The sequence below is a fragment of the Pungitius pungitius genome, chromosome 9 (genome assembly GCF_949316345.1).
Source record: "Pungitius pungitius chromosome 9, fPunPun2.1, whole genome shotgun sequence".
In the NCBI taxonomy this organism is placed as follows: domain Eukaryota; kingdom Metazoa; phylum Chordata; class Actinopteri; order Perciformes; family Gasterosteidae; genus Pungitius; species Pungitius pungitius.
In genome coordinates this window covers 16,151,216-16,174,892 of record NC_084908.1, presented here as the reverse complement: position 1 = coordinate 16,174,892, position 23,677 = coordinate 16,151,216, and the positions used below count along the sequence as shown (strand labels likewise).

The following is a 23,677-nucleotide window of genomic DNA, read 5'->3' as shown; positions in this document are numbered from 1 at the left end:
GGGGGGGGGGGGGGGTGGGGTGGTGGTGGGGGGACAGGTGGTACGCCGGACAGCACTGGCACGAGCCACCCCAGGATTTATCACTCAGCGACAGTCACGCCTGGGCAGGGGACAGATGTTTCTGTTTACCCCAGGGCAACATCTGACTGGCCGGGCCTAACGGTGGGGCTAAGCGGCGCCGCACGCGCGGGGGGGGGGGGGGGGGGGCACAGAGGCTGAGAGCGCGGCGGCAGAGGGAGCGAAAAGGAGAGACGAAAACCGGAGGATGCTCAGTTTGCCCCCCCCCCGGGGCACGGAGGCAAGTTATCTCATTTCTCTCCAGTCTGCTCTATCCTCCACTGAAGCACCTGAAACTCATTTAGCCCCCACTAACTGTAGTGCCACTATGGGAAACCATTTTAATAAGTAGTAATAATGCCAATGGACAATATGAGCCATTTTCAAAGTAGGGAACCTGAGCCAGTTATTGGTGAGTGAAAGAAAAGCATATTCATTTTGTTAGAAAAACCGACAAGGGATACTCAGTGACAGCCATTTTGAATCACCTCAGTGTGTACACTGTTCCAGCTGCAACGTTTGAGCGTTGTCACTGGTAATACAGCCCGGAGCCATGAGAAATGACCTTTAGGTTCAACCCTTGGTGAGGTCACGGCAGGGTTGCCGTGGAAACAATCAGCAGATAACATTACCTCAGCTATTTGGCGTTGTACGGGTCAGAGAACAGGCTGTAACCTCCCTGCGTTGACCAAATCTCTAAAGTAGACAAAAACTCCAAGAAGACAAACCCTTGAAATCTAGTAAATATTATTTTCTGGTTATGAGAATGTTTAGTGGAAAGCAGGGCACTTTGCAAAAAGTTTAACATTTCTGCACATATTTGAGTCTGAAATAAGTCAGCCTGGTAAATGACTGTTTGATAATACATGAAGTTTGCAATCATTAATTACCACTAATGTGGTGTAATAAACAAAGGCTGGTTATACACAGAAGGATTTAGCACTGATTAGGCCTTCCAGCAGGACAATTTCTGCCTCCCCAGGATTGTTAATACCGAATCTGTCTACATAAACGTCACTCGAACCACAACATTCATCAGATATTGCATTTGATAAGACATACAAGCCTGAGCTGCTGCATTGCAATGTTTTAGTGGGATAATACAGATATTATTCATGCACTGCTCACTGATCTGAATGAGAAAATGTGTTTGCTCTTATAGTCACCTTTTTAAAACCGCACCAGCACAACATCACAAACACATGCTTGTTGGATGGTTTACTTAAAAACTCTTCGTCTTAGTTGAATGTTGTAACTGCAGTAGATATCAAAGTACTTTCCCCTTGAGTACTTAGAGAAATCATCTTGAGGTCCTTCCATTTGCATATTTTGTGCTGACAGAAAAAAAGACAATGTGCAAGAAAGGCAAAAACCAAAAGGGATTTAACCTTTCACTGCAGCTCATCCACTCTTTGGTCAGAGCACCTGTCGATAGACTAGCCATGTGAAGGTAAGAAACCCAGCTGTCTAACACATTCACTATCAACATTGTAATGTAAACCATTACAATATTCAGTATAGCAACACAGAAATTAAAAGCCTAATGGGATGTCTTAATCATTTCATGCAGGAGATGCAATAAAATATTACTCCTTTCTATTTGTGGAACATGTTTGTCCACTCTCCTCCTGATAGGCCCCGTTTAATCATGTTGTTCTGTTTCCTAATTAGCAGAAATGCAAAGTGTCTTTGTCACCTGTGGACAGCCAAGAGGGCTAATTTGGGCTTTTCACTAATTGCCACGGTAACGAGCCTCCTGCGCCTCCGCTGGGGGTGGGTGTAAGGCATGGCAGGAGGAGGACTGGAGGATGGAAGGATGGAAGGATGGAGGGATGAAGACACAGCTCTGCTCACACGCGGCCGAGGTGTGAAAGAACGCGGCAGGCCAACAGAACGCAGCCTGGAGGAGTCCAACAGCAGGGAGTGGGGGACAGCCTGCGCTGTGAAAAAGCCCCAACACCCAGCTGAGAGGGAGGAGGATTCAGCTCTGGCCAGTTTTGGTCTCTCAACTTTGACGAGGAGATGACTACATTGAGTTTGATAATTGTTTGAAAGTTTTCGGACAAGGGCACCGGTTATGGTGACACGGGTTCCTATACAATGTACGTTTTAAACTGTTCTTTTAATTAACATTTTGTAGTTCTAACTCAGCAGGCAGTTTTTACATGTATAAAGATTGTGTGTGAGTGGTAGGAGGAGGTGGTGACAGAGATTATCCTAATTAAAATATTTGATCATTTTTTTTGTCATTAGTCAATGAACAAATGAAGCTTTCAGTTGTTTTTTTTTCCATATGCAGCATTATATGGTTTAGCAATCACTGAGAAATGGAAACCTATTCTAAACTTTCCAGGGGAAAAGTGGATATGAATTAGGAAAGGCTTGACATCGTTTCCTCTTTACACACACACACACACACACACACACACACACACACACACACACACACACACACACACATATATATACAGTATATACACTGCAGATTTAGTATATTAGCACTGATATTGTCAAATAAATCCACAGTATTAATATGCATATATTTAATGTATGTACTGTAAGTGTCTAATTAATAACAAATTCCTTTTCAGCATCTATTCTTTTCCTTGCTGCAATTTGGATTCTTATCTATAATTAAGATACAGGTTTTTGTTATAGCGGATCATTGTCTGCTTTGCTAAAGCCAAACACTATAAATACATGACGTAGACATGTATTTATAGTGTCTAAATGCATTTGTACATTCATATTTCTTCACTCGCGTTATCGCATAAATTATTATCGTCACCATTACATACATATAATCATTTTTGTAAAGTAATTTAAACCGATTGGGTTCATTCGAATCGCTCTGCAGATTTAAACCCTCTTTTTTTTTAAATTCATTTTTTATCCAAATACGTTTTCTTTTTCAGCATTACACCCAGAGAGCTCGGGGGGCACCTTGTCCGTCCGCTGCTCTCGGGGGCGAGCTCCTCGACTGCGTCCGTGCGCGCAAAGAGCGTGTCCTCGTGTAGGGTTGCGCGAGTGTTTGTGCCGCGTGTGCGTGTGTGTGCGCGCGAGCGACCGCGTGTTTGTACGCGTGCGTGCGCGCCCGCGCGCGTGCGTGTGGCTGCTCTGCTGTTGCTGCCCTTTGATCCCTGCATTAGTGTTAGTTAGGGGCTCGGAGACACACTTGCACCGAGAGCAGCCATAGTCAAGACACGGCAACAACAACAGCGGCACCTCCTCCGCCCGTGTTCCCGACCGTACACTTTAGACCGAGCGGAGCCAGGTGCACGACCGAGTCCCTGCCATCACTGGCGCCTCCGGTCTCAATGGGAAAAACCTTTTTTCTTCTTATCCCTAAACAAGGACGAGAATGTGATTAAAAACGGGGGAAAATGCCAAGGAGGAAGCAGGAGCAACCCAAGCGCCTGCCTTCACGTAAGTCCTTCTCTCCGTTTGTTCGATTTTTTTTTTCTTCTTCTCAACGGCTCTCCGTATGTTTTGCGCAGTAGTTTAGGGTTAAAGAGGTGAAACAGACAAAAGACTCGGCGTAGGTTATTTCTCCCCCTTTTTTTTTTTTTTTTTTTTTTAGGTCCGAGCGAGGCAGCCATGTTGTTGGCGATGGGTAACGGTAGCTAGGCTGTGAGTGGATAAATGATACGTGGCTTTTTATTAAGAGTATAATCGATAGAGGTCCGGTTCCGCTAAAGGTTGCAGGCAGTTGGCGTGTGTGCGTGCGTGTGTGTGTCTGTGTGTCTCTGTGTGTGAGCGAGCCGTAACGGCCGAGCCTTTTCGCTAATGTGTTCGCCACTGCCATGTCGCTTTTCGGGCAGAAAGGGGAGGATCTGGGAGTCTGGCCGCAATAAAATGAAGGGTCAGTCGGATCAGACAAGCCAGAGTCTGGCTCCCCGTACCCTGGTGTTCCTAGTTAGCAACAGCGCTATCTAGCAAACGCTCGCTAAACTTCCCATTTCCTCGGCCGTTTAAACGTGTAACTTTTGCCTCACAGTTTTGCTGCTCCGAAATCATCGCGGAACCCAAATTTGTTCGCGCTTGTTTGTCGTCGACTTAAAAAAAAAAAAAAAAGTCAGGAGGGATTTTTTTCTCTCTCTCCCACTCCCTCAACCACCCCAAGCCGATAAATATAACATGTTTTTAATATATACATTTTTTCTACCCCTACCAGTCTGCATGTCAGAGCCATGGCCGGTCACCTGAAGTTCAGGGTTTTTCCCCCCCTTCCCTCCCTCCTTCCTTCCCCTTCTCGTTGCAGCCATTCATTGCAGACAGACTACGATCAATAACGCAGTTACAAAAAAAGGGGAAACGACAGTTAAAGCTTCTTCTACGTAACTGCGCGCCGCGCCGCGTCGCATCAGGAAACTGCTCGTGAACCCCGTGTAGTAGATCTTTGGTAGGCGGATGGTTTACTTTTTGTACATTTTGACCCCCCCCCCACCACCACCACCACCACCACCTCTCCTCCCGTATCTTGGATGTTCGTATTGTGCGTTTATCAGTCTACATGATGAAAAAAAGAAAGAAAAAAAGAAGCTGCGATGTCGCGCATCGGCCACTAGGGGATTGTTCAGACGGCAGTGTGCAATGATAACGATTATTAAAGGAATTATCCGAAAGAGACATTACCTGCTTCTTGATCATCTCTGCTCGATACACGCGTAAGCAAACGGCTCAATTAGTCGCATTTGCATACCAAATGAATACCGGGGTGATTCATCTTTTGTTAAAACAACAGCGGCCCTGATGCATTTATCTCATGACACTATCTTCTTCATATCTTAAATGTCAGAGGATGCCAGCTGTTCATCACAACCTGCCACCCTAAAAAAATAAAAAAATAAGAAAAGGCTCCAAGTTGTCCGTCTCAGTCAGTTTTGTCACAGTGCTTTTGTTTCAATTCCAAAAAGGCTTTTAGTAAAGAATGAGCTCCTGCTGCACCTGTCACAGTCCAATATGTCTGGCACGTGAAATCCAATGTACATTATGAAGTTATTATCCCGTAGTTTCGTTTTTTGTAGCGAAACTCTGATCTGCTGCTTAGGTGTTTGACCTAAGGTTGAACTTAGTAGAGGTTGGCTTTGAGGTGTGTGTGTGTCTGTGTGTGTGTGACGGAGTGACAGGACGATTCGGGCTTAAGGAGAACGTAAGCTATGTGGTTGAACTGCACAGAATATATGTAAACGTATATAAGCCCCTGTAAACACAGCAGAAGACAATCACCACTTACAAAAATGTGTCGCTTGAATGCATTTTCCTCCTCCGTTACCAAAATCTGTGCTTTATGAGTTTATTAAGAGTGTGGCGGAATCATGAGATGCATGTAGTTGTCAGTCCCTGAATCCCGTCTTTGTTAGTGACATTCATACTCTTGTTTGTGATTAGATGCATGATATAATGCAGTGTCCAATATGGCTCACAGATTCTTTGATAAGCTGCACATTTCTCTTCCAAATGAGAAAGAGCTGGAGCCAGTTTTTGTGTTACCTGTCCGCTTGATAATGAAAATGCAACAATAATATTATAATTGTGTTTTATCACCTTCTGTACAGAAAGTGAATCACAGGGGTTATCATAACTGTCCATGCTCAACTCCTGGGATGCAATATTCCAGTTGTGCAGCTTTTGTCAGGTTCTTCACAGACCCCGAGATCAGCTTGTCCATCATCTCAACTTCCAGAGATGACCTCCTCTCGGTCTTTGTTCTGCCTAGACCGCTGAATCCCCTCTCACATGGAGCTGAAGAGACGGGCCGGCGCGTCTTGCTGTTTGCTATCTCTGTTTTCTATATGTCGAAAAGTGGTTGGCAAACAAAGGCCAAGAATTGGTTGCCAATAGCAACCTGGCAACCATTACTGTCAAGCCCTGTGTTAACAGGGACAGATGTTTACTCATATTTATTTGATGTATTTGAGTTGTGATTCGGTACAACAAAATTGAAATGATCATCTATATATGACACAATATCATATTTTATAACCAAACCAATTGGCAATGTTTTTTCCCACTTTGAAATGTACCCTGTATTTTATTCTCATTTTTAGGACATTAGAAACCTAGTGAGAGGTTGTATTAACACAGCGTCCTCATGCTGTCTTGATCGGTCGGACATGAAGTTCAATGTTTTATGTCTTTTATGCAAGAACACCAAGGGTAGCCCATGTCGAGCCTTTTCAATTAATCTGCTTTGTAATTGGCCTGGAGTGAAAATAACCTTCACCCACGCATCTGAAATCCTGTACTCCTGTGTAGGCGCCGTGCTCCTGGGCTGGAATGAAAGCCGTTTTCTGATTTAGGAGTTGTTTTCCTCCTCAGTCCACAAACTGTCACAGGAAAGTATGAATTTGTCAAAAGCTTTTTGCGCTTTGTTTCGAATCTTCCCACTTCAGAATGGAAGCGTCACCTCGTGCCGTTTGCTGTCAGTCTGTGTGTTTTCAGTATTCCGCCAACAACACCCTGGTGGCGTGCCAGCCAACACGCACGATATCCAGCCTCAAATCTCTTCATCTGTGGTGGAAAAAGGGCAAGTTAATACACTGGCTTTAATGCTGGAGGTGCTTTATCTTAGCGCAGACCCTGATATATGGTTTGTGTAGCCCAGTGCATGTGCACACTGTCCTATTGTCTGGGCCACAGCTTGTGAGAGGAGACTATTCCTTAAGTGTGTGTGTGTGTGTGTGTGCACGGCACGCACATGCGAAAGGGAACGGTGTGTTTTGGTGTGTGTGTGTGTGGGTACATAAGCCAGTTATGGAGGTCACAGTACAGTATGGCGCCTTCACTCTGACAAGTAAACATGACCTATGGTGCCACAATGAAAACTGCCATTCTTTATGACCTTGCAGCGTGTTATTGTTTGTGTAATTTTTTTTTATTGCCGTATTACTCCCTTTAAAGTTAGGGTTACTGAAAAGGCTTGTTTACCGGTTTGTGTTTATCACTGATTCTACGATAAGAAAACCCCCACATGAAATTAGTCGGAATAGGCCCAAATATTAAGCGTTGAACATTAAAATGTTCAAATATGTTCAAAGACTGTCCGATTGAACATTCCCCCTCACATTTCTCAACCTGTAGTTATTCTAGTCTGTAGAAGTAAATAGTTGAGAATGTGAAAAACATTGACTTAGAGGGAGTCACTATCATAAGGAGCGTGACCCCAAGTGTATCGGAGGATGGGGGGGGAACATTTGTATTCTGCTTACTTATCCCTCCCCTCCCCCGGGTATTCTAGATTTCAGATGGAGGGGATATTTAACATTTCTCGACAGATGTGGGCTCCTCCTGACTGGGTGGCTGTGTACCTTACTGTAATGGCGGGTCACTGGCTCCCTTCCACTTGCTATGATTATAATGACCTTGGTGGGGCCGGGGCTTGAAAAAACATTGGATTAAGGGTAGAGGAAAATTAGAGGCGGTCTCCATTTCGCTCTTGGCATAACATTTGTGAGGAATTTCGGCCAAGAATCCCGTTCCTCACCACCAGCGCTACGCCGCCCCCCTCCCTCCCCCCAACCCCCCAAGTCGATGGGGTTTGGGTGCTCTGGCGGTGTCGGGCGAGTGGAGCTCAAGCGAATAATGATACACAGGCTTTAACTTGGAAATGAATTAAAGGGCAGGGGAAAGGTGGCGGACACTTCGCTCACCATGCACTGTAACACAGAGCAGCTTTCGCTGAACGCTCACTGGCCAAACTGGCCCCAGTCTTTTGTGTTTGGCTTGATGGTCAATGAAAACACTAAGGTGAATAAACTGGTAGTTGGATAAGGTTTAATGGGCCTGGCTGAGCCTCACGGTGTGAATCTTAAAGAAAACGTTAACCTCCTTTCGACAATTGGCCGGGCCGATTAGCGGCAGGGGTTTTATTACCACGATGTCGGTGATACATTTCGTAGTTGATTCAACTATAAAGAATAAATGTCAATTAGGATTCCAAGCTTTGGGTGGATTTGTATGTTACCCAAGGATAACGCGTAATAAGTTTTCTCAGAATTACCTCTTTCCCATTTGCTGTTGAATAATTCATTTGAATTTGAGTGCCCATTTGTTTCACATAGCACCTTGTAGTGTCACTATAGAAGTAGGCTAATGCCTGAAATTGAAAATTGAATATCGGAGAAGATCCTCGCCCGGTGTTGAGTATCACCATAACTTTGGTTAAGTGTTGTCTTAAGTGTACGTTACTTTGTCCATCATCGCAGTGATCATAGTTGTAGAAGGAGAATCTTTTATTTCACTCCAACCAGATTTCCAACGCCCATTCAGGAGGTAAAGGCCACTTTTATGCACAGTAACACAGAGAATATAGCATTGATGTTGGGCAAACATTGTGTCTCATATTAGTCGTATACACAAAAATAAGAGATGTCAAAGCCCCAAACTATTTTCTAACCTGTATCTCAACTTTAAAAAAATTGCACTATGTGAGTAAAATTACATTTTTATGTTGGGACTATAAATTAGAAGATTCACAACTGACAGTGTAGTTTTTTTTTCTCTCCCTTTTTTGTAGTACAGTATGTGTGGCTATATAACATTGTTTTTCCATTCAAGCCTTTATCCTCTTAAGTGCTGCTGTGAACCTACGAGTCTGAAGTGTTTACATGTGCCTGTAAGAGGCTACTTGTGTCCCACAAGTTTAAAGCAAATCACACGTTTTGGAGATTTCTTACAAATGTAATGTTAAAGCACCAAATATGTTAGAAAGCATCTTTATTTAGCTCCCAGCTTTGCCATTTTTCTGTAAATTTACCTCGTCATTAAGGGCCATGAAGATGTTTAAACAGTACAGTGAGAGTTTGACGGACAGGTTTTATTTACCTATGGCTAGATATTTAATCCCATTACGGAAATGGGTTTATAGCACAAGTTATCAAAAACTGTCTAACAAAAGTTGTCCATGGTCACATTGTGAGTGTAGTTTACTGCTTCTTTTATCAATTTTTCCCAGATTTATGGCTTTCTTTTTTCTGTTTGTGCTGATTTTCACGTGTGTAGGCATACCTCTGTAAACATGATGCCGCCAAGCTATTTGAAATAATAAAAAGTACAACAAAACATATGCCCAATCCTGCTTTTACCAGTGACGCTAAGAAGACTTCTTTCCAGTGCTGTTAGTTGTCTGTTGCATCTTTTCTTTTTTCCTAAGTTGTTTGTTATCCAGTCAATTCAAAGTGCATTTTCAGAGCAGAAAATAGGCAGGAGATATCAGTGTTTGGCCTAATACTTCCAGTACAGTACCTGCCTTTCTGCCGGGTCTCAATCAGATCCCCCTTCTGTGTGGAATGGAAGTGCCTCAGCCTTGGTAACGATTTTTTCCCGTGTTGACAAGTCACAACATGGAGATCTACAGCTCGGAGAGCAGCCCTTTGGCTACACAGAGCCCTGCCTCGCACTGAGTAATAGCAATCTCACAGGAGTAGCAGGCTTTCAGCTGGCAGCAGTTCATACGGAACAGCTCGCCGGTGCAGCTGGGAAAGACAGAGCAGAGTGGAGAGGGAGAGAGGAGCTGGTGGTGCTAGCAGTGGAGATGGAGGGAGGGAGGGAGGAAGTGGAGAGGAAGAGCTGTTAAGAGCTTTGGGCGGTTTCTCTGTTGTTGTACCACACAAGTGCATCCAGGCCCTGCAGGACAAGCCTTTAACAGGCATGAGGGATGGAGAGCATGAGAGGAGAGGAGGAGGAGGAGGAGGAGGCGGTAGAGGAGGTAGTGGTCTGGGGAGCTGAAGCCGGCCAGTCGTGCCAGACGCCTGCTCTAAACAGGGATGTGATTTATTGTTGGACTGTGTTTCACATTTTACTCCTAGAAAGACACAGAAATTATTGCATTGTACAAGGACAAAGTATTTCTTGAATTGTGATCGAAGAAAGCGCACTGCCTTTGGGTTGTGGGGAATCAGTTACTAATGTGTTTCTTTTTGAGTGTCCCTACAAACCTACTGCTCATGTAGAACAGTCTACATGTTATTGGTCCACATAGTAATCCAGTCTATTCATCAGAGTATTTATATTTTTTTGCTCGCGGGCAAAATGAAAATGGCTTTCGGCCAACTCGTTGATCCTATGAGGTGACCTCACTTCCTGTGTGGGTAGACTGGGGCAGGAGGCCTTTATTCTCCCTCTCAAGCAGAGCCTGGCTCCAGTTATCCAGGCTAGTGCACTGCAGGCCAACACCTCTCACACCTCTTGGTATGGAAGTGTTTCCACATTGCACAGTTGAGGCACAGGCTAACGTCTGTGGATTCTTTGGGAAGTAGGATCAGTTTTACAGGGAGATTAAAAGTACAGAGGGGGTGGGTGGCAGTAGGACCATAAGGCAGTGACAGCTCTCTAGGGAAACAATGTATCACCTCTAATAGGAGGGAGGAAGGGTTTGGCTCGGCGACAAAAATCCAGAGAAGTTCAAATCACTGATGTGGTGTCATCTCGGAGAAAGCTATTGTCAGTACCGCGTGAGGTTATTTATGATGCTGGAAATGCAGGTGAGCGTCTTTACTAATTCACTGTTGCAGAAGAGGCTCCCCCATTTGCACAATGTGTTCGTAGCATCAAACAAACGATGGGGCTCGGCTCTCGTCCTTTTTTATTGTCATTGTTTACCAAGGGCATTTGGTCACTTGCGTTTTGTCCTTGTGATGCTAATGAGATTAGCTAATCACTAGATATTTTCCATTCTGAGTGAGGAGCCTTGTGGCGTATGGAACCTGTAAATCACATGTGTAGAAACGAATGAAGACGGACAATGTAGCCGACTAAGATAATGAATGAATGGTTGTAGGTGGCGAGCTATTCTAAAATCCACTGAATCCGGTCTCCAAGCTCACGATTACCCATATGTTCCCATTCCCGACCAGGGTTTTGAATGGGGGCCATGTTGGTTCAGATTGCCATGTCATTAATCCCTCGTACTCTACAGGGGAGTGGTCAGCGGCAGATGTATTTGCACTTCCTCCAGAAGGTTTTCTAGATTAGCACAAATCCTCCCAGAAAAAAACGTTTAAAAAACCTCATTTGGCACGAACAGGCAGACTTTGTGCTCATCGCTCGCCAAAGACAGCCATCCCTCCCTCTCGTTCTCTCTGACACCCTTGATTTGTTTTTAGTTATTTCTTTATTTATTTTATATCCCCCACCTCGTGGTTCTCAGAGCTACGTCGCCCCACGTCGATTCGGACAGGGAAGTGTAATTGTTTGGTCCGTCATTTGCATGTAGCAAGCAGCCACTTTTCCAGTTTCAGTGGTTTGACCTTGTTGTCTCTGCCAGCCAGAAATGAGATCATCAGGAGAGTAGACGAGAAGCTGACATCTCTCCTCCACCTACCCATGGCTTTAAGTGATGGTTGTCATAGCAATCATTATGCCACAGAACAGACTCAGTGGGTGAAGGATGGCTTTGAATGCGACAGCCTCAGGTCACAACCCGGTTATGACAGAAAAGATGACAGACCAATGATGGTCGGTTGCGGCAGTACACCGGTTGAACAGGCTAGACGGCCGCATACATTGCATGTCAAGTTCATATAGATATCCGGTGGGGGTTAAAATTACTGAGGAAATGTCTTTTTTTTTATATATAGCTTGAAGGAAACGAGGGAGGTATTGGTGGAGCAGCATGGGGCGAACAATGCCTCTCGTTCCCATCAGCTGCCCTGGCCAGCATTTAACATGGAGATTGGAAACGGAATAAGCCCCCCCCCCCCCCCCTCCCCTCACCCGCCCCCCTCATTCTGCCTGGACCTGCATTTAAATGAGGTTAGCGGTTAGCATTTCCTGCTGTGCCACAGCAATTCTTCTCCCTCTCTGGCTCACTCTTTCTCCTCTTTTCTTTTTTCTTTAAAAAAAAAAATAATGGTCTGAAAGTGGTCCCCCTTTCCCGGGGTAGGGGCCGGGACCAATCCTGATTAGTGTCCCTGTCCTAAGTGACAAGCTACAGTCCAAGCAGGCACTGCCTTGGGCGCCTCTGCCAAGCAGCCGTCAAAGCAATACAAACCATAAAAAAAGGCGTCTTTCCCCCCCTCCCCCTCAATTCCCTCCCTCTTTCGTCTCCCTCGCTCCTCTGCTCATTCTCCTTTGCCGTCCATTCTAAGTGTCTCTAATAGACACTGGCTCCATCGCCCCTAACACACTGTCCCCTTACACACATGCACGCACGTATAGAATTACCTCCCACCGGACCGTGCTTTGTATCTCTGGCTGGACTGGCTGCTAGAGAGCCGAGTGTCCCTTTTGCCAGCAGGGTGATTTACAAACAATACATGGATGCTGTACACACTCCCACCTTCCACCCTCCCAATCGCGCTCTCTCACTTCTCGTCCACAGACACACTATCACCTCTGTGAGGATTTTCAGTATGCCAGAGAACAACGCAGCAGGGTGATGGCCTGTTCTTTTTGCACTTGTTCCAAAGAATGTAGCCTGTCTACTTGAGAATGCTAGCGCGACATCCACGTTGTGGTTGAATGAGGTTACTTTGTCAACCGGAAGACAAATGGATGAGATCTGACTAGTATGTCAAGTGGCTCATAATTAGTAGTTTTCAAGCCGATGAAATGGTAATCTGAGCGGTGTTCAAGGCAATTTGGGCCGACAGAAAGCAAATATGCGAGGGAGTAATATTAGATAAACAGTTGCAGGCATATGCTAATATGGCTGTTTGGGATTCTTCTGGGTTTGTGAAGGTGCCAGTCTGTCGGAAACACTGTACACGACACCCACAAAATAGACGACTGCAGCACAATGTTGCTCTGAATATATGTTAATCAAATAGTAGTGGCACCAAGTCAATTTTAGTGGAGCAGTCCAGCATAGGACATTTAAAGAAAAATAACTTGTGTTGTTTTTTTTTTTTTTTTAAATCATGTGCTGTTTCACAAAGGACGCTACCCACATGCTTACTCCTATGAGATGAAACGGCTTGAGTCTCGACGTACATGACCAGCTCTTCCTCATGGAATCAAGATTAGTGTCTAGACAAGATTGCATTTTTGTAACTAGTATTGCGGGACCAAAAGTGCCCAGGGATCCCTAAAAGTTAGATGTCTTCCCTTTTTGTTCTTTTGTGCTTATGCGATGCATGGCTCTGATCTGTGCTATCATGATTTGTAGGATCTGTTGCAGCACTAACGTGTATTTAGTATATACTTAAATGTTAATTCGTGCAGCCGCATAACATGGGTTTCTAAAACTATGCTGAAAATCTAAACGGCATTCTGCTCAATGGCCTGCTGCCTTTTGAAAAATGAGAGGATTGTGTTTTGGCTGGTTATAAACAGACTTGGCATCCGACTGATATCCACAATAAATGTGTTATATTATGCCTGATGATATCCAATTTTGGATAAACTGTTTTGTACTATATTGAAAAATGAAAGCCCCATTGTATTTTTTTTTTTGTTGCCTACAAGTAATGGAACATTAGAGCAATTAAAACATAAAGACTTAAGAACACGCCACTTAAAGAAGTCTGTAAAGTAATGAAATAAACAAAATAGAAATGAAACCTGTGAATGTTTATAAGAAATGTAACACTTTACAAACCCATTTGACCAAATTACTTTTTTTGAGCCGATCTTTTGAATTGGTTGGTTGAATATCCGCAGTGAAACATTACCGTTCGCAGACATGCTGTTAAAAACCCAACGTACTTATCGGTTTGAGGATTTCTCTCCCGTCTTCGCTCCCAAACATTTTCTGACTCGAGTCAGTCGTTGTTTAGCAAAATTGTAGCAGGAAATTTGCACTCACTTAGCAGCAAACCACTAAATTATATCCAATGAGTGGGAGGCTAAGTGTATGACACGCTATATATGTAGATTTGATCTGATGTCGGACGCAGTAGAAATCTGCTCTTTGTCAGACATGACATCCTATTCTCTACTAGTGAAGAAAAAGCATGACTCGTTATTCCCATAAAAGTGCAGGTAGTGACGAAGTCATTTCGTAACTAAACCAAACCTTTTGGCAGAGCGTTTGACACTAAAACCATCCAGTAAGACGCCGACCCAACCAGTGCCGTGGGAATAACTGTGTGCTGGTTTTAGTATTTCCCACCTCGTAATTAGCCAGTTAATCTTTACCTTTCTGCTTTGGCACAGGCCCATTCTCTTTTTATGTTGTGTTTTATGTACCCACGGTAAGTCAGGGATCAAATAACTTTGAGAACCATTTAGTGGGATTCATGCCATCCTCAATGCCATGTGCTTTGGATTCGTATCACACATTTCATACATTGATCAGGGATATCAGTGGAATTAAGCTGTCATATTTTAAAGAGCTTTCCCTTACTTAACTGGCACAAGTTGTGTCTCCCGTTTATAATCCAGTGAGCAGGACTTTTTTTTTTTTTTGTGGCTCCATTGAGTGATGATTTTGCATTGTTGCAATTAATGATTTTGATTTGTCAAGTATTTGTCAAACTGACCTTCCTGTCTATATGTTTTATGACAGAAGGAAAGTTGTTGCAGACGGCGAATAGAACAACCCCGTCACGGGGGATGGGAAACTGTATAGCTGTACAACAAAGCACACAGTGTTCTAAATAAAACAGACCAAAATATCGAGATATATTTGACAAATCCTCCCATGTGAGGCTATTCTGCCAAATATTTACACACCACTGAGTGTTCAGTTCATTGGACAGTTTTTGATCCAACATGTTTTCTTTTTTCATAGAACACGCAGTTCTCTCCATTCATAGAAGCTATACTGTGATAACTTAGGACTCCATCTAAATGGGATCAAATAGAGTAACCATAACTGTCACATTAATTACAGAGTTCACTGTAACCGAATTAAAATAATGTATGATTCTTTGCATCAACTAAATCTGAATTTAAATATTGAGTCCTATCATAATGCGCTAATGCAAACACAGGTACAACGTCGCCCAAAGCATAACAATACCCAGGTAAGGGAAATAAATCAAATATAGGGCCACTAATTTCTATTCAGTTGTTATTTCTTGTAATCATCATTTTTGTAATATGTCTGTTGTTCTGGAAAAGAAGCAATACACACATCGCCTCTCTCCCTCCAGCAATTTAGGTCCATAGCTTTGATGACACATCTGAGCTTATGTGCAAGATTTTTTTTTTTTTTTTTTAACATGAGATGCTAAAAATGGAAGGGAAAAATAAACCAGGGGGTAAAGTGCACTTCATGTGCAATGAGGAATTTCAGAGGTCTGGGGCTCTCAGTCGTCTCATTCTCTTCCAAGAACACTTCTCCTTCCTGTTTCACCTCTGGCATGCTGCCCAAAGTACCCACAAACCAGGGAGGCCAAGGCCGAAAATACACAGATGGTAATTTGCACTACATTTCAATACGACTCAACCGCCATTATATATAGCCCTGCTGCCTAAACCCTGATCCTCTCCGAGAGTATCACCGCACCTCAGGTTCCAGCTTTACATCTTTGTCACGGGGCACAAGTTTTACGGGAGGATGTAGATAGTTGGAGTTGAAATGAAAGAGTTGATTCTGATTTTGAATAATGTTTTAATGTCTAACATAAACCTCGATCAATACATGGGAGGATTTCTCTTCCACTAGATCAAGGCCGTGTCAACATAATGAATTGCTAGATGGATGTTTAACGGCGTAGCTTACTCTTGCATGGAAGAAACGTTATTGTTAGTTTTTCATTGTACTAAAAGCAAAGGCCTTGACAACTCGACGAGATACGGGTACTAGAAACGGACGGAAATACTCTGCTGTTATTCACCCCATTTCATTGTCAACGGTACATTAAGAGATGTAGGCTGTTCAATGTGTTTACCCAGCACTCTGGCAGACGACTGCATTGGGATTGAGGTCCCGGGGTAACGGGCAATTTAACTTTGCAACAATCCAAAAGAATAAACTGCGGTTTCTGGGATTTAGCTAACGCTGACCAGACGGATGGAGCTGATAAATCCATTTGAAAAGAAGATGAGAGCAGGTCGTGGACTGCTCACATGCCGCACAGTCCCGCTCCGTGTCCGTATCAGCAAAAAAATAACAACGGCTCTAATTACTGATCAAATCGACCGATACAATGAGATACACCATCTTATTTCCAAATATGTCCGAACTCCTGGTCCAATTCATCCACCAAAGAACATGCGTGGAGGTCTTATTTCTGTTAAGTGTTTCTCAGTAGTGTGAAAAGGACAGAAAGGTCTGATCTGTCTGGTGATGAAACAAACACAACTTCAAAACTTGCTACGGTGTCTTCAATTTCATTTCATACGGCCCGCACATTCTGTCTTTTTAATGTATTATTCATGGCCCACTAGCACTTCTAAAACTCTCCAGATATGAATGAAAGGCAGAATTGTCTTTTTTTTAAGAGTTGTTCACGCCTGCCTGAGTGGCTTATATTTGGCTACATTGCCATTCGAAAAATAAAGATGATTGTGACAATGGAAATTGAAATTTGTAAACAACTTTAAAAAAGGAACGAGACATCCAGGAAGAGAAGGAGAACATGTGGGTGTGGAAGGGATCAAGCAAGTGAGGAGATTACGAAAAAGGGAAGGGAAGCGATCCTGATCCAGTGCGTCCCAATTAATGGAATTACTTTTCTTCCTCCGGGGGAGGAAAGTTAGTCATTTGCAGAGACGTGAGCCCGCCAGTCTATCCCACCATATTGTCCAGCAGGCGCTAATAAGGCAGCCCTGACCGCCGGGCGCGCTCATTAGCATAGCCCGCGGCCGTGGCAACCCCCGCCAGGGCCCAGCCGGACACTTAATTACCGCCGTGTCGCTACCTTCCTCACTACATCCATACTCGCTGCCCTTCTTCCTCCATCCTCACCCCCCCTGCTCTACCTCCTTAACCCACTCCCAAATACGTACGCATGCCCCCACCCCCTCCCATTCATACCCCGCTGGATGTAAGACTAATCATTTTGCCGTTGTGATGGCTTTAGTCTTGGTATGTTGTGGCAGGCTTTCATGTTATTCCACTCTTTATGGCTTTGGCGGTGAGCAATCTTTGTGATTTTTAGTGAGTCCCTGACCTGCACCATCCCTCTAGCTTGTGCTCCCTCTCTCATTGCCTCTCTTACTCTCATTGCTATATTGGCTCATGGGCATGACATCGGCACAGTATTGATGCTCCGCTGTCCACTCTTAATCGACTAATGGCCTCCCCTTCTTTCCTGCCCGGACAAATCAACCCCCTCCCTTAACCATCCCGCTATCTGTCCCTTCCTCCCTTCGCCGCTCCGTCTCCTCTCCCCTACCCAGTTCAGGCCTGAGGTCAGTGAGGCCAATTTTCATGCCTGGCTAAGTCAGAGTAGCTCCGTGTGTGTAGCTCTGTGTGCACGTGTGTGTGTGTGTGTGTGTGTGTTGGAGGGAATATGCTAGTCAGCAGCCTCGTACAAGTCATGTGGTGGGTGACCTGCTGACCTATCTTTACTCCAGTCGCTTGCTCTTCCCTCCCTCCTCTAACTCGCACTCTTCCCTTTACCAGCAATCATTCCGTTTGACAAGGAAATCTGGCTCGCCCCCGTACTAAACGCGCACGCACACATGCACATGCACATGCACGCACGCGATTCTGACCTTGAAAAACCACGGCCCAAATAATCCTGCCAAGTTCACAAATGGAGATTGTTGAGCGCGCTGCACGGTGAAACAATGAGCCACATACACTACCTGTACTGTCCAACTGTTTTTAGCTGTAGTTGCAGGCTGTGCGCTTTGTTTTGTGACAGGGTAACACAACACACAGGTTCCCAAACCCTGCAAGTCACACATGTGCTACGGCATAACATTTTTCTTTTCTGCCGCTCGGGCTATATCTCCGTTCAAGCTCAAGGCGGTTTTGTTCTCGGTCTTGAAGCCCCACAACCTTCTCTATATGTCGCCTCAGCTTGCACTTTCACTGACCCGTTGCGGCGCTCTCTTTGTTCATAACGTGGTGGTGGCGCTATACATCTTTTTGTCCCAGAGAGAAAAATCCCCCGCCGCTGAATCACCGGCGTGTGAGGGATAACTGATCCAGACTGCTGAGCACCCCGCAGCTGTTTGTCTCAACATGCAAGTCATACCCGCCATTACACCGCTAAATGGTTCCCTTTCAGTAGCAGACGCTCGCCGCCCGGGTCTGTATCTTCATGCCGCCATCACTCGAGGGTGCGGAGGGGGTGGGGAGGGTTGGTCTTTGCGCTTACTGTCACCGAGCTAGCCACCGTACTGGAGGCGAAGCAGTTGAATGCGTGTCAGAGTGTACAGTGGTTGGGGGTGGGGGAGAGCGAACGTCCCCATGTTAAATGACCTCCTTGGCTGTATGCATGCGCGTGTATTTGTCTGCGGCCATGCGCGTGGTGGGCATACAGCGGCAGATTGTGCGAGCAGAGTTCAGTCGAAGCCCCCGTACAGCCCGGGGCCAGAGGCCGTGACCTTGGGGAAATGTCATTGCGCCCACGGTGGTGGCTCGCCTGTGACACACACAAAGCCGCGGCAGTGTGGTGCATCGGTGCGCTGTGGCCGGGGCCCTAGTGGGGTGGGGTTGCATTCAGCCGTATCTCTCCCCGAGGTTGGAGAGGGAGCCTAGGAAGCCACGGAGTTCAGCCTCAAAGCTGAGACCTTGGGTCAGCAATCTAGCGATTTCCCTCTAACCATATTAGAGCCATTAGTGGCTCCTGCTGCTTTTCACATGTCACATAGAAATGGGTCAAGCCCTGCCCTGTATGACTCACAGGCACTTTCTCCCCCTCTCTCCCTTTCATTCTTTTTTAACCCCACAAGGTGGCAAAAAATTGGGTTCACAACAGCACAATACAACGTTTTCATTCACCTAAAGAAAGGGTCACTCTTGGCACGCACGCTCATCAGTCTCATACTTCGTGCTTTGTTTTGTGTAGGTGAACTATTTAAGACATGAGGCCATAAACTAGTAGCAGAGCCATGAGATCATTGTTAGAATATATTTTGTTGCCTTGGTTTTTGGCCTCTAACATTTCCTGTCAGTTTCTGGTTATGTGGTACTGAAAAGAAAGCTGTGTTTTTGTGTGAGACAGGAATACGTTTGAAAGTGTGTTCGCCCTGTTTGATATCTGTTGCCGCAGAAGAGCAGCGGTCATAGTGGGTTGTGATCGTGGTCACCTTTTGTTGACTGTGGCAAGCCACATTGGCCAGATGTCAGCCAACTGTAATGATCCCAACAGGTCGCTGGGCCGGGTTGCCTGGCAACCGTTTTGCCTTTGCCTGTAAACAGAGAGCAGGCCCACCAGGCCTCTGTCGGGGTTTAGAGGGTGAGGGCAGCTCCGGTGTGTGTGAAAGTACTGTTTGTATTTTGCTGTGTGAGACATTTTTCAAGCCACATGTTTTTGCAACTGTACGAACTCAAATGTGTGTGTGTGGGGGGGAAGTCAGTTTTGACACTTTGTGCGTTCTTATGGAGGTTTGTTAATATGTATCAGGAATATTCACTTTTCTTTGTTCGCCCTTGTCTGGCAAGCTGTAATGTTTTGCTTATGAATATTGATACATGAAGTGTATATTAATGACCCTTGGTGACCTTAACCCTATCCCTTATTGGCTCCCTGGTGGTATCTGCAGGCTCATGAATATTAATCTAGTTCTGTAACCTCCATTACCCTAATCTTTGCTGTCTAGCCTCCCAGAAGGACCCGTTGTCATGGTAACCCCTTTACTAGACTCTTCGAGACCAAGGGTGGGAAAGAATATGGTTTAAAAAAGGCAGAAAATTTAAATTACTCAAATATCTTGGATTGTGGAAAGATGTTAGATTTGTGTTCATAGATATTTTAGAGGTTTGCTTGCTGAGAAATGAATGCATTTTTTGCATCTTTTAATGTAGTGTTTTGGGCAGGTTATTGTTTTTAGGAATTTTAGGAATAGTTGCCTCAATTCCACATAGTAATAGTGGAATACAAATTTCCTATTTAAAAAAGAAACGCGTAGCCACACGCTAGGACTATGCCCACCATTCGTTCTCAGGATACACGTGAATTCAGCTGAAAGATGATGCCTAGGCCTAATTGTACACTACAGCAACATAATGGTGTATGTGCGTATGCTCTCTCTCCTCTTGCAGATGTGGACAGCAACGATGAAGGAGGGCCCGATAATGTTCCTGTGGAGGAAGAAGGCTGGTTTGGGAATGCTTCTGACACGCGCTCAGAGTCGTCTTCCTACGGAGACACGCAGGAAGAACTCCTCCTGGCCAGGGGCTCCTCACCCGATGAACAGCCTGGAATCAGCATCGCGGACCACGATACCTGCGGGGGCGAGAGCTCCTTGGGTTGCCCCACACCCGTCCATCGTGCCTCTTTGGAACTTCTCGGACTGGATGGAGGTGCATTCTCGGCCCAGGACACGCTCTCTTCTGTGGTGTCGTCACTGTACGGCGAGGCAGCATCTCGTGCCCTGGGAAAACCCCTCAGCAGCAACCTGCGGCGCCTCCTGGAGGCCGGGTCGCTGAAACTCGACACCGGGGAGCTGCTGGGTCGGTCATCGAGGGGATGCGCTGGGGGGGAGTCTCCTCCAATAGGCCTCGCCCCGCCTCTGACCCTCTCCCCGTCTTCCCACCACGCCCAGCAGTTAAGTGCTCTTGCCCGAAAACTGGCCAATAACAACAACAACAGCAGCAGCGGGGCGGCCTCGCCCGCCTCCTTGGCACCCTCAGTCACCAACATTAAGCAAGAGTCCCTTGATCCCTTTAACTCTGTCACCCCTAGCAACGGCGGTGGCTTTGTATGGGCAGGTGTTGCAGATAAGTGGCCGCCGGCCAGCTGCTCCACGCCCTGTGGCTCCAGCCTGTCCCCGGACTCCGCCATCCAGAAGTTAAAAGCGGCGGCGAATGCCGTGCTTCAAGACAAGAACGCCGTGGCCTCGTCCTCAACGACTTCTTCCTCCTCCTCCTCCACCTCCGGCTCGTCTGCGGTGCCCGGCCTCGGAGGGGGCGGTCGAGGAGACGACGTGGTACGCTTCGATGCCTTCAGCTCTCCGTTCAGCCCACAGTCGGCTAGCTCCACCCTCGCGGCGCTTTCCAAGAAAGTCAGCGAGCGGAGCCAAACGTCGTCAACGACCAGCGCTGCTACCGACCATCAGTCCTCGGGTTCCTTCCTCTCGCTTGTGTCAATGACCTCCTCTGCTGCCTTGCTCAAAGAGGTGGCAGCCAGGGCAGCGGGAAACCTGCTGGCAGAGAAGAAAGACGGTTCCTTGTTGGCGACTGCTGGGGTCCTCCAAGAGGATGTGAAGCCCCTGATGGACAAGAACCAGAGGGCTCCCACGCCCTCTACACCCACCCAGAGCCTCGATTTGCTGTTGCCCTCTACTCCAAAGAGCAGAGGCAAACCCAACAGCCAAGCAGGTAATATGATGTAATATGCTATGCATATTATTACTAATACTACACTGATTCAAATAATGGTCGCACGAGTTCAGCTAATAAGAGAAGAGCTCAGAGTGAGTTAGGGACCCTTAATTGTATTTTGCTAATGAAAAAAATGTTACAAAACACTGAAAGACATTGAATTATTGCCTTGTGTCTTCAGGATGCCTAAGCTCAAACTAAATTGCTGCAATGAAATAAAAGGACCATGTGGTTGCATGGAAGTGAGAGTATGCAGGTTCAAGATCATTTCAGCTGCCCTTAGCTTATGGAAAGTTTTCACTTTCCTTCACCATAGTGTTTTCTTTAAAAAAATCATTTAAGACTCTGTCCCCCTATCATAATACTTGTTTTATTCAGCTTTTTTACCAAAGAACAGATTCCACCATTGTGTCATGACAAGCAAATCAAGACTGTTGGTACTAAGACGTTGCCTTCCACTAGGATGAAATTGGAAGAGCAGCCGGTTTGTTCGTTACCCAAAAAGAACAACCCCCCCCCCATGCAAAAAAGCACAATTCTGGACTTGCGTGCCATGTTGTCTCTGGGCTTGTAATGGTTTTGTTCTCACCTCGCCGTCGCTGCAGAAGAGAGGCGCGTAGCCTCAGCGTTAACTGTCAACCGAGCCGAGAGACATCGGCCCTGGCTGGCCTTCCAGTCTGGGAAATGGTCCCTGGGCTCGACGGGGGGGAGGTGTGGGGGGGGTTCTGACTGAGACCTTGCTTCCTTCCCAGACCAGCTCGAATGTGCGTGCTGCCAAAAAGGGGGCCGTCAGTGTGTTCTCGGCACAGTGGGGAGCCCTGGAGTCCATATCCATCTCGGCAGCCTCCTCCCGGCTTCAACCCCCACTAACCAGAGCCCTCTGCACTGATCGGCACGGCAGACTTAAGGCCAAACACATCATACTTTCCACTGACTGGATACAGATGCGTGCACACACACACACACACACACACACACACACTCTCTCTGTTTCTCTCCCCCCTCTGTGTTACTCACAAATAGTTGTGCCGTATATTCTCCAAGTGTCTCCGCAGATGTGGACATATAACCAAACAAGGGTGCACACAAAGATCTCACTCTTGCACAGGGAAGGCTTCAAAGTGCAGGCTCCTGCTAAGTAGCCTTTCGGGAGAACAGAATGTTTTCAGGGAGATGGATGGGCACTTTTGAGGGATTGTGTCGCAACCCCGCCAGATCTAAAATGGCTGGATCAAATTGACTTCAGACGGATGAGGCAGTCGATGTAATATTCTGTGATCTGCATGCTAAAAAGGGTGTCCGCTCTAACCCGCGAGCCATCAAGGTCGAACGGAGCTGTAAAAATGCAGGTAGTTGTTTGGTCGCCAGACTGAAAAATGTGACCTTGATTATTGACTGTCTTGTTTTGTTGTCGTCCCTCGCCTGTTCACCAATAAAACGCGCCGGCATATTCTGCACTTTGAATATGAAGGAAAAGGCTTTCTCCCCCCTTTTTTTCTAAAACATACTGGTGACTGCTTTGGAAATATATGTGTAAAATGCTAAGATGAAGGTGCTTAACGGGCCCATTTCCTCTCTGCTGTTTTATTTCCACTTCATTCAGCTCAACTCGGACGAAGCACAAGTCCTTTTTTGCATTGTGATCTTTGCTGTGCTCAGAGAGGTTTGGCCGCAGATGGCGGTTTATTGTTGCAAATAGGCAGTCTCGAGGTTTTACACCCCAGGTCAATGAATGGCTGAGCACAGTAATTTCACCAAACACTGATTACCAGATGTTTTTCAAGGAACGGCACTGGAATACTTGATGAAGCCATCCTGACAGGCCCTTGTAGAATTTGTAATGCAATCATGCCTCTTTCTAATAAGACCAATTAAACAGTAATGGATGCCGAGAATGAAGCCAACAACAATAATCGAGATACTAAAACATGCTTGAGTTTCTACTTCCGTTCTTACACTGCTTCCAGCTGGCATTTCCCCCGACAGTTTTCACCATTGCGTGAAGAGTAGTTGTCTCTTGCAGATCTGTCGTCCGCATTCGGGAAGGTATTGTTTTCTGTTTCAGTGCACGCTTATGACTGTCCTTGTAACAATGTTGTTTTTGGCGCCCTCAAGGCTCTCCCGAGGATGGTGGCAAACCGTTCCAGTGTCCTGTGTGTGGACTGGTCATCAAACGCAAGAGCTACTGGAAGAGACACATGGTCATCCACACAGGCTTGAAAAGCCACCAGTGTCCCCTGTGTCCCTTCCGCTGTGCTCGCAAAGACAATCTTAAGTCCCACATGAAGG

At 45.8% G+C, this 23,677-nt stretch overlaps 1 protein-coding gene across 1 annotated transcript in view; it reads left to right on the top strand.

The window, feature by feature from the left end:
• The first annotated feature begins 3,094 nt into the window (after window positions 1–3,094).
• Window positions 3,095–23,677, top strand: part of znf827 (zinc finger protein 827) — a 61,160-nt gene continuing 40,577 nt past the window's right edge. Inside the window, exons 1-3 of the mRNA XM_037471105.2 lie at window positions 3,095–3,483; window positions 20,108–21,385; window positions 23,504–23,676. Of these exons, the coding sequence (XP_037327002.2) occupies window positions 3,441–3,483; window positions 20,108–21,385; window positions 23,504–23,676 (1,494 nt within the window). The 5' untranslated portion in view covers window positions 3,095–3,440. The remainder of the gene's footprint in view (window positions 3,484–20,107; window positions 21,386–23,503; window position 23,677) is intronic.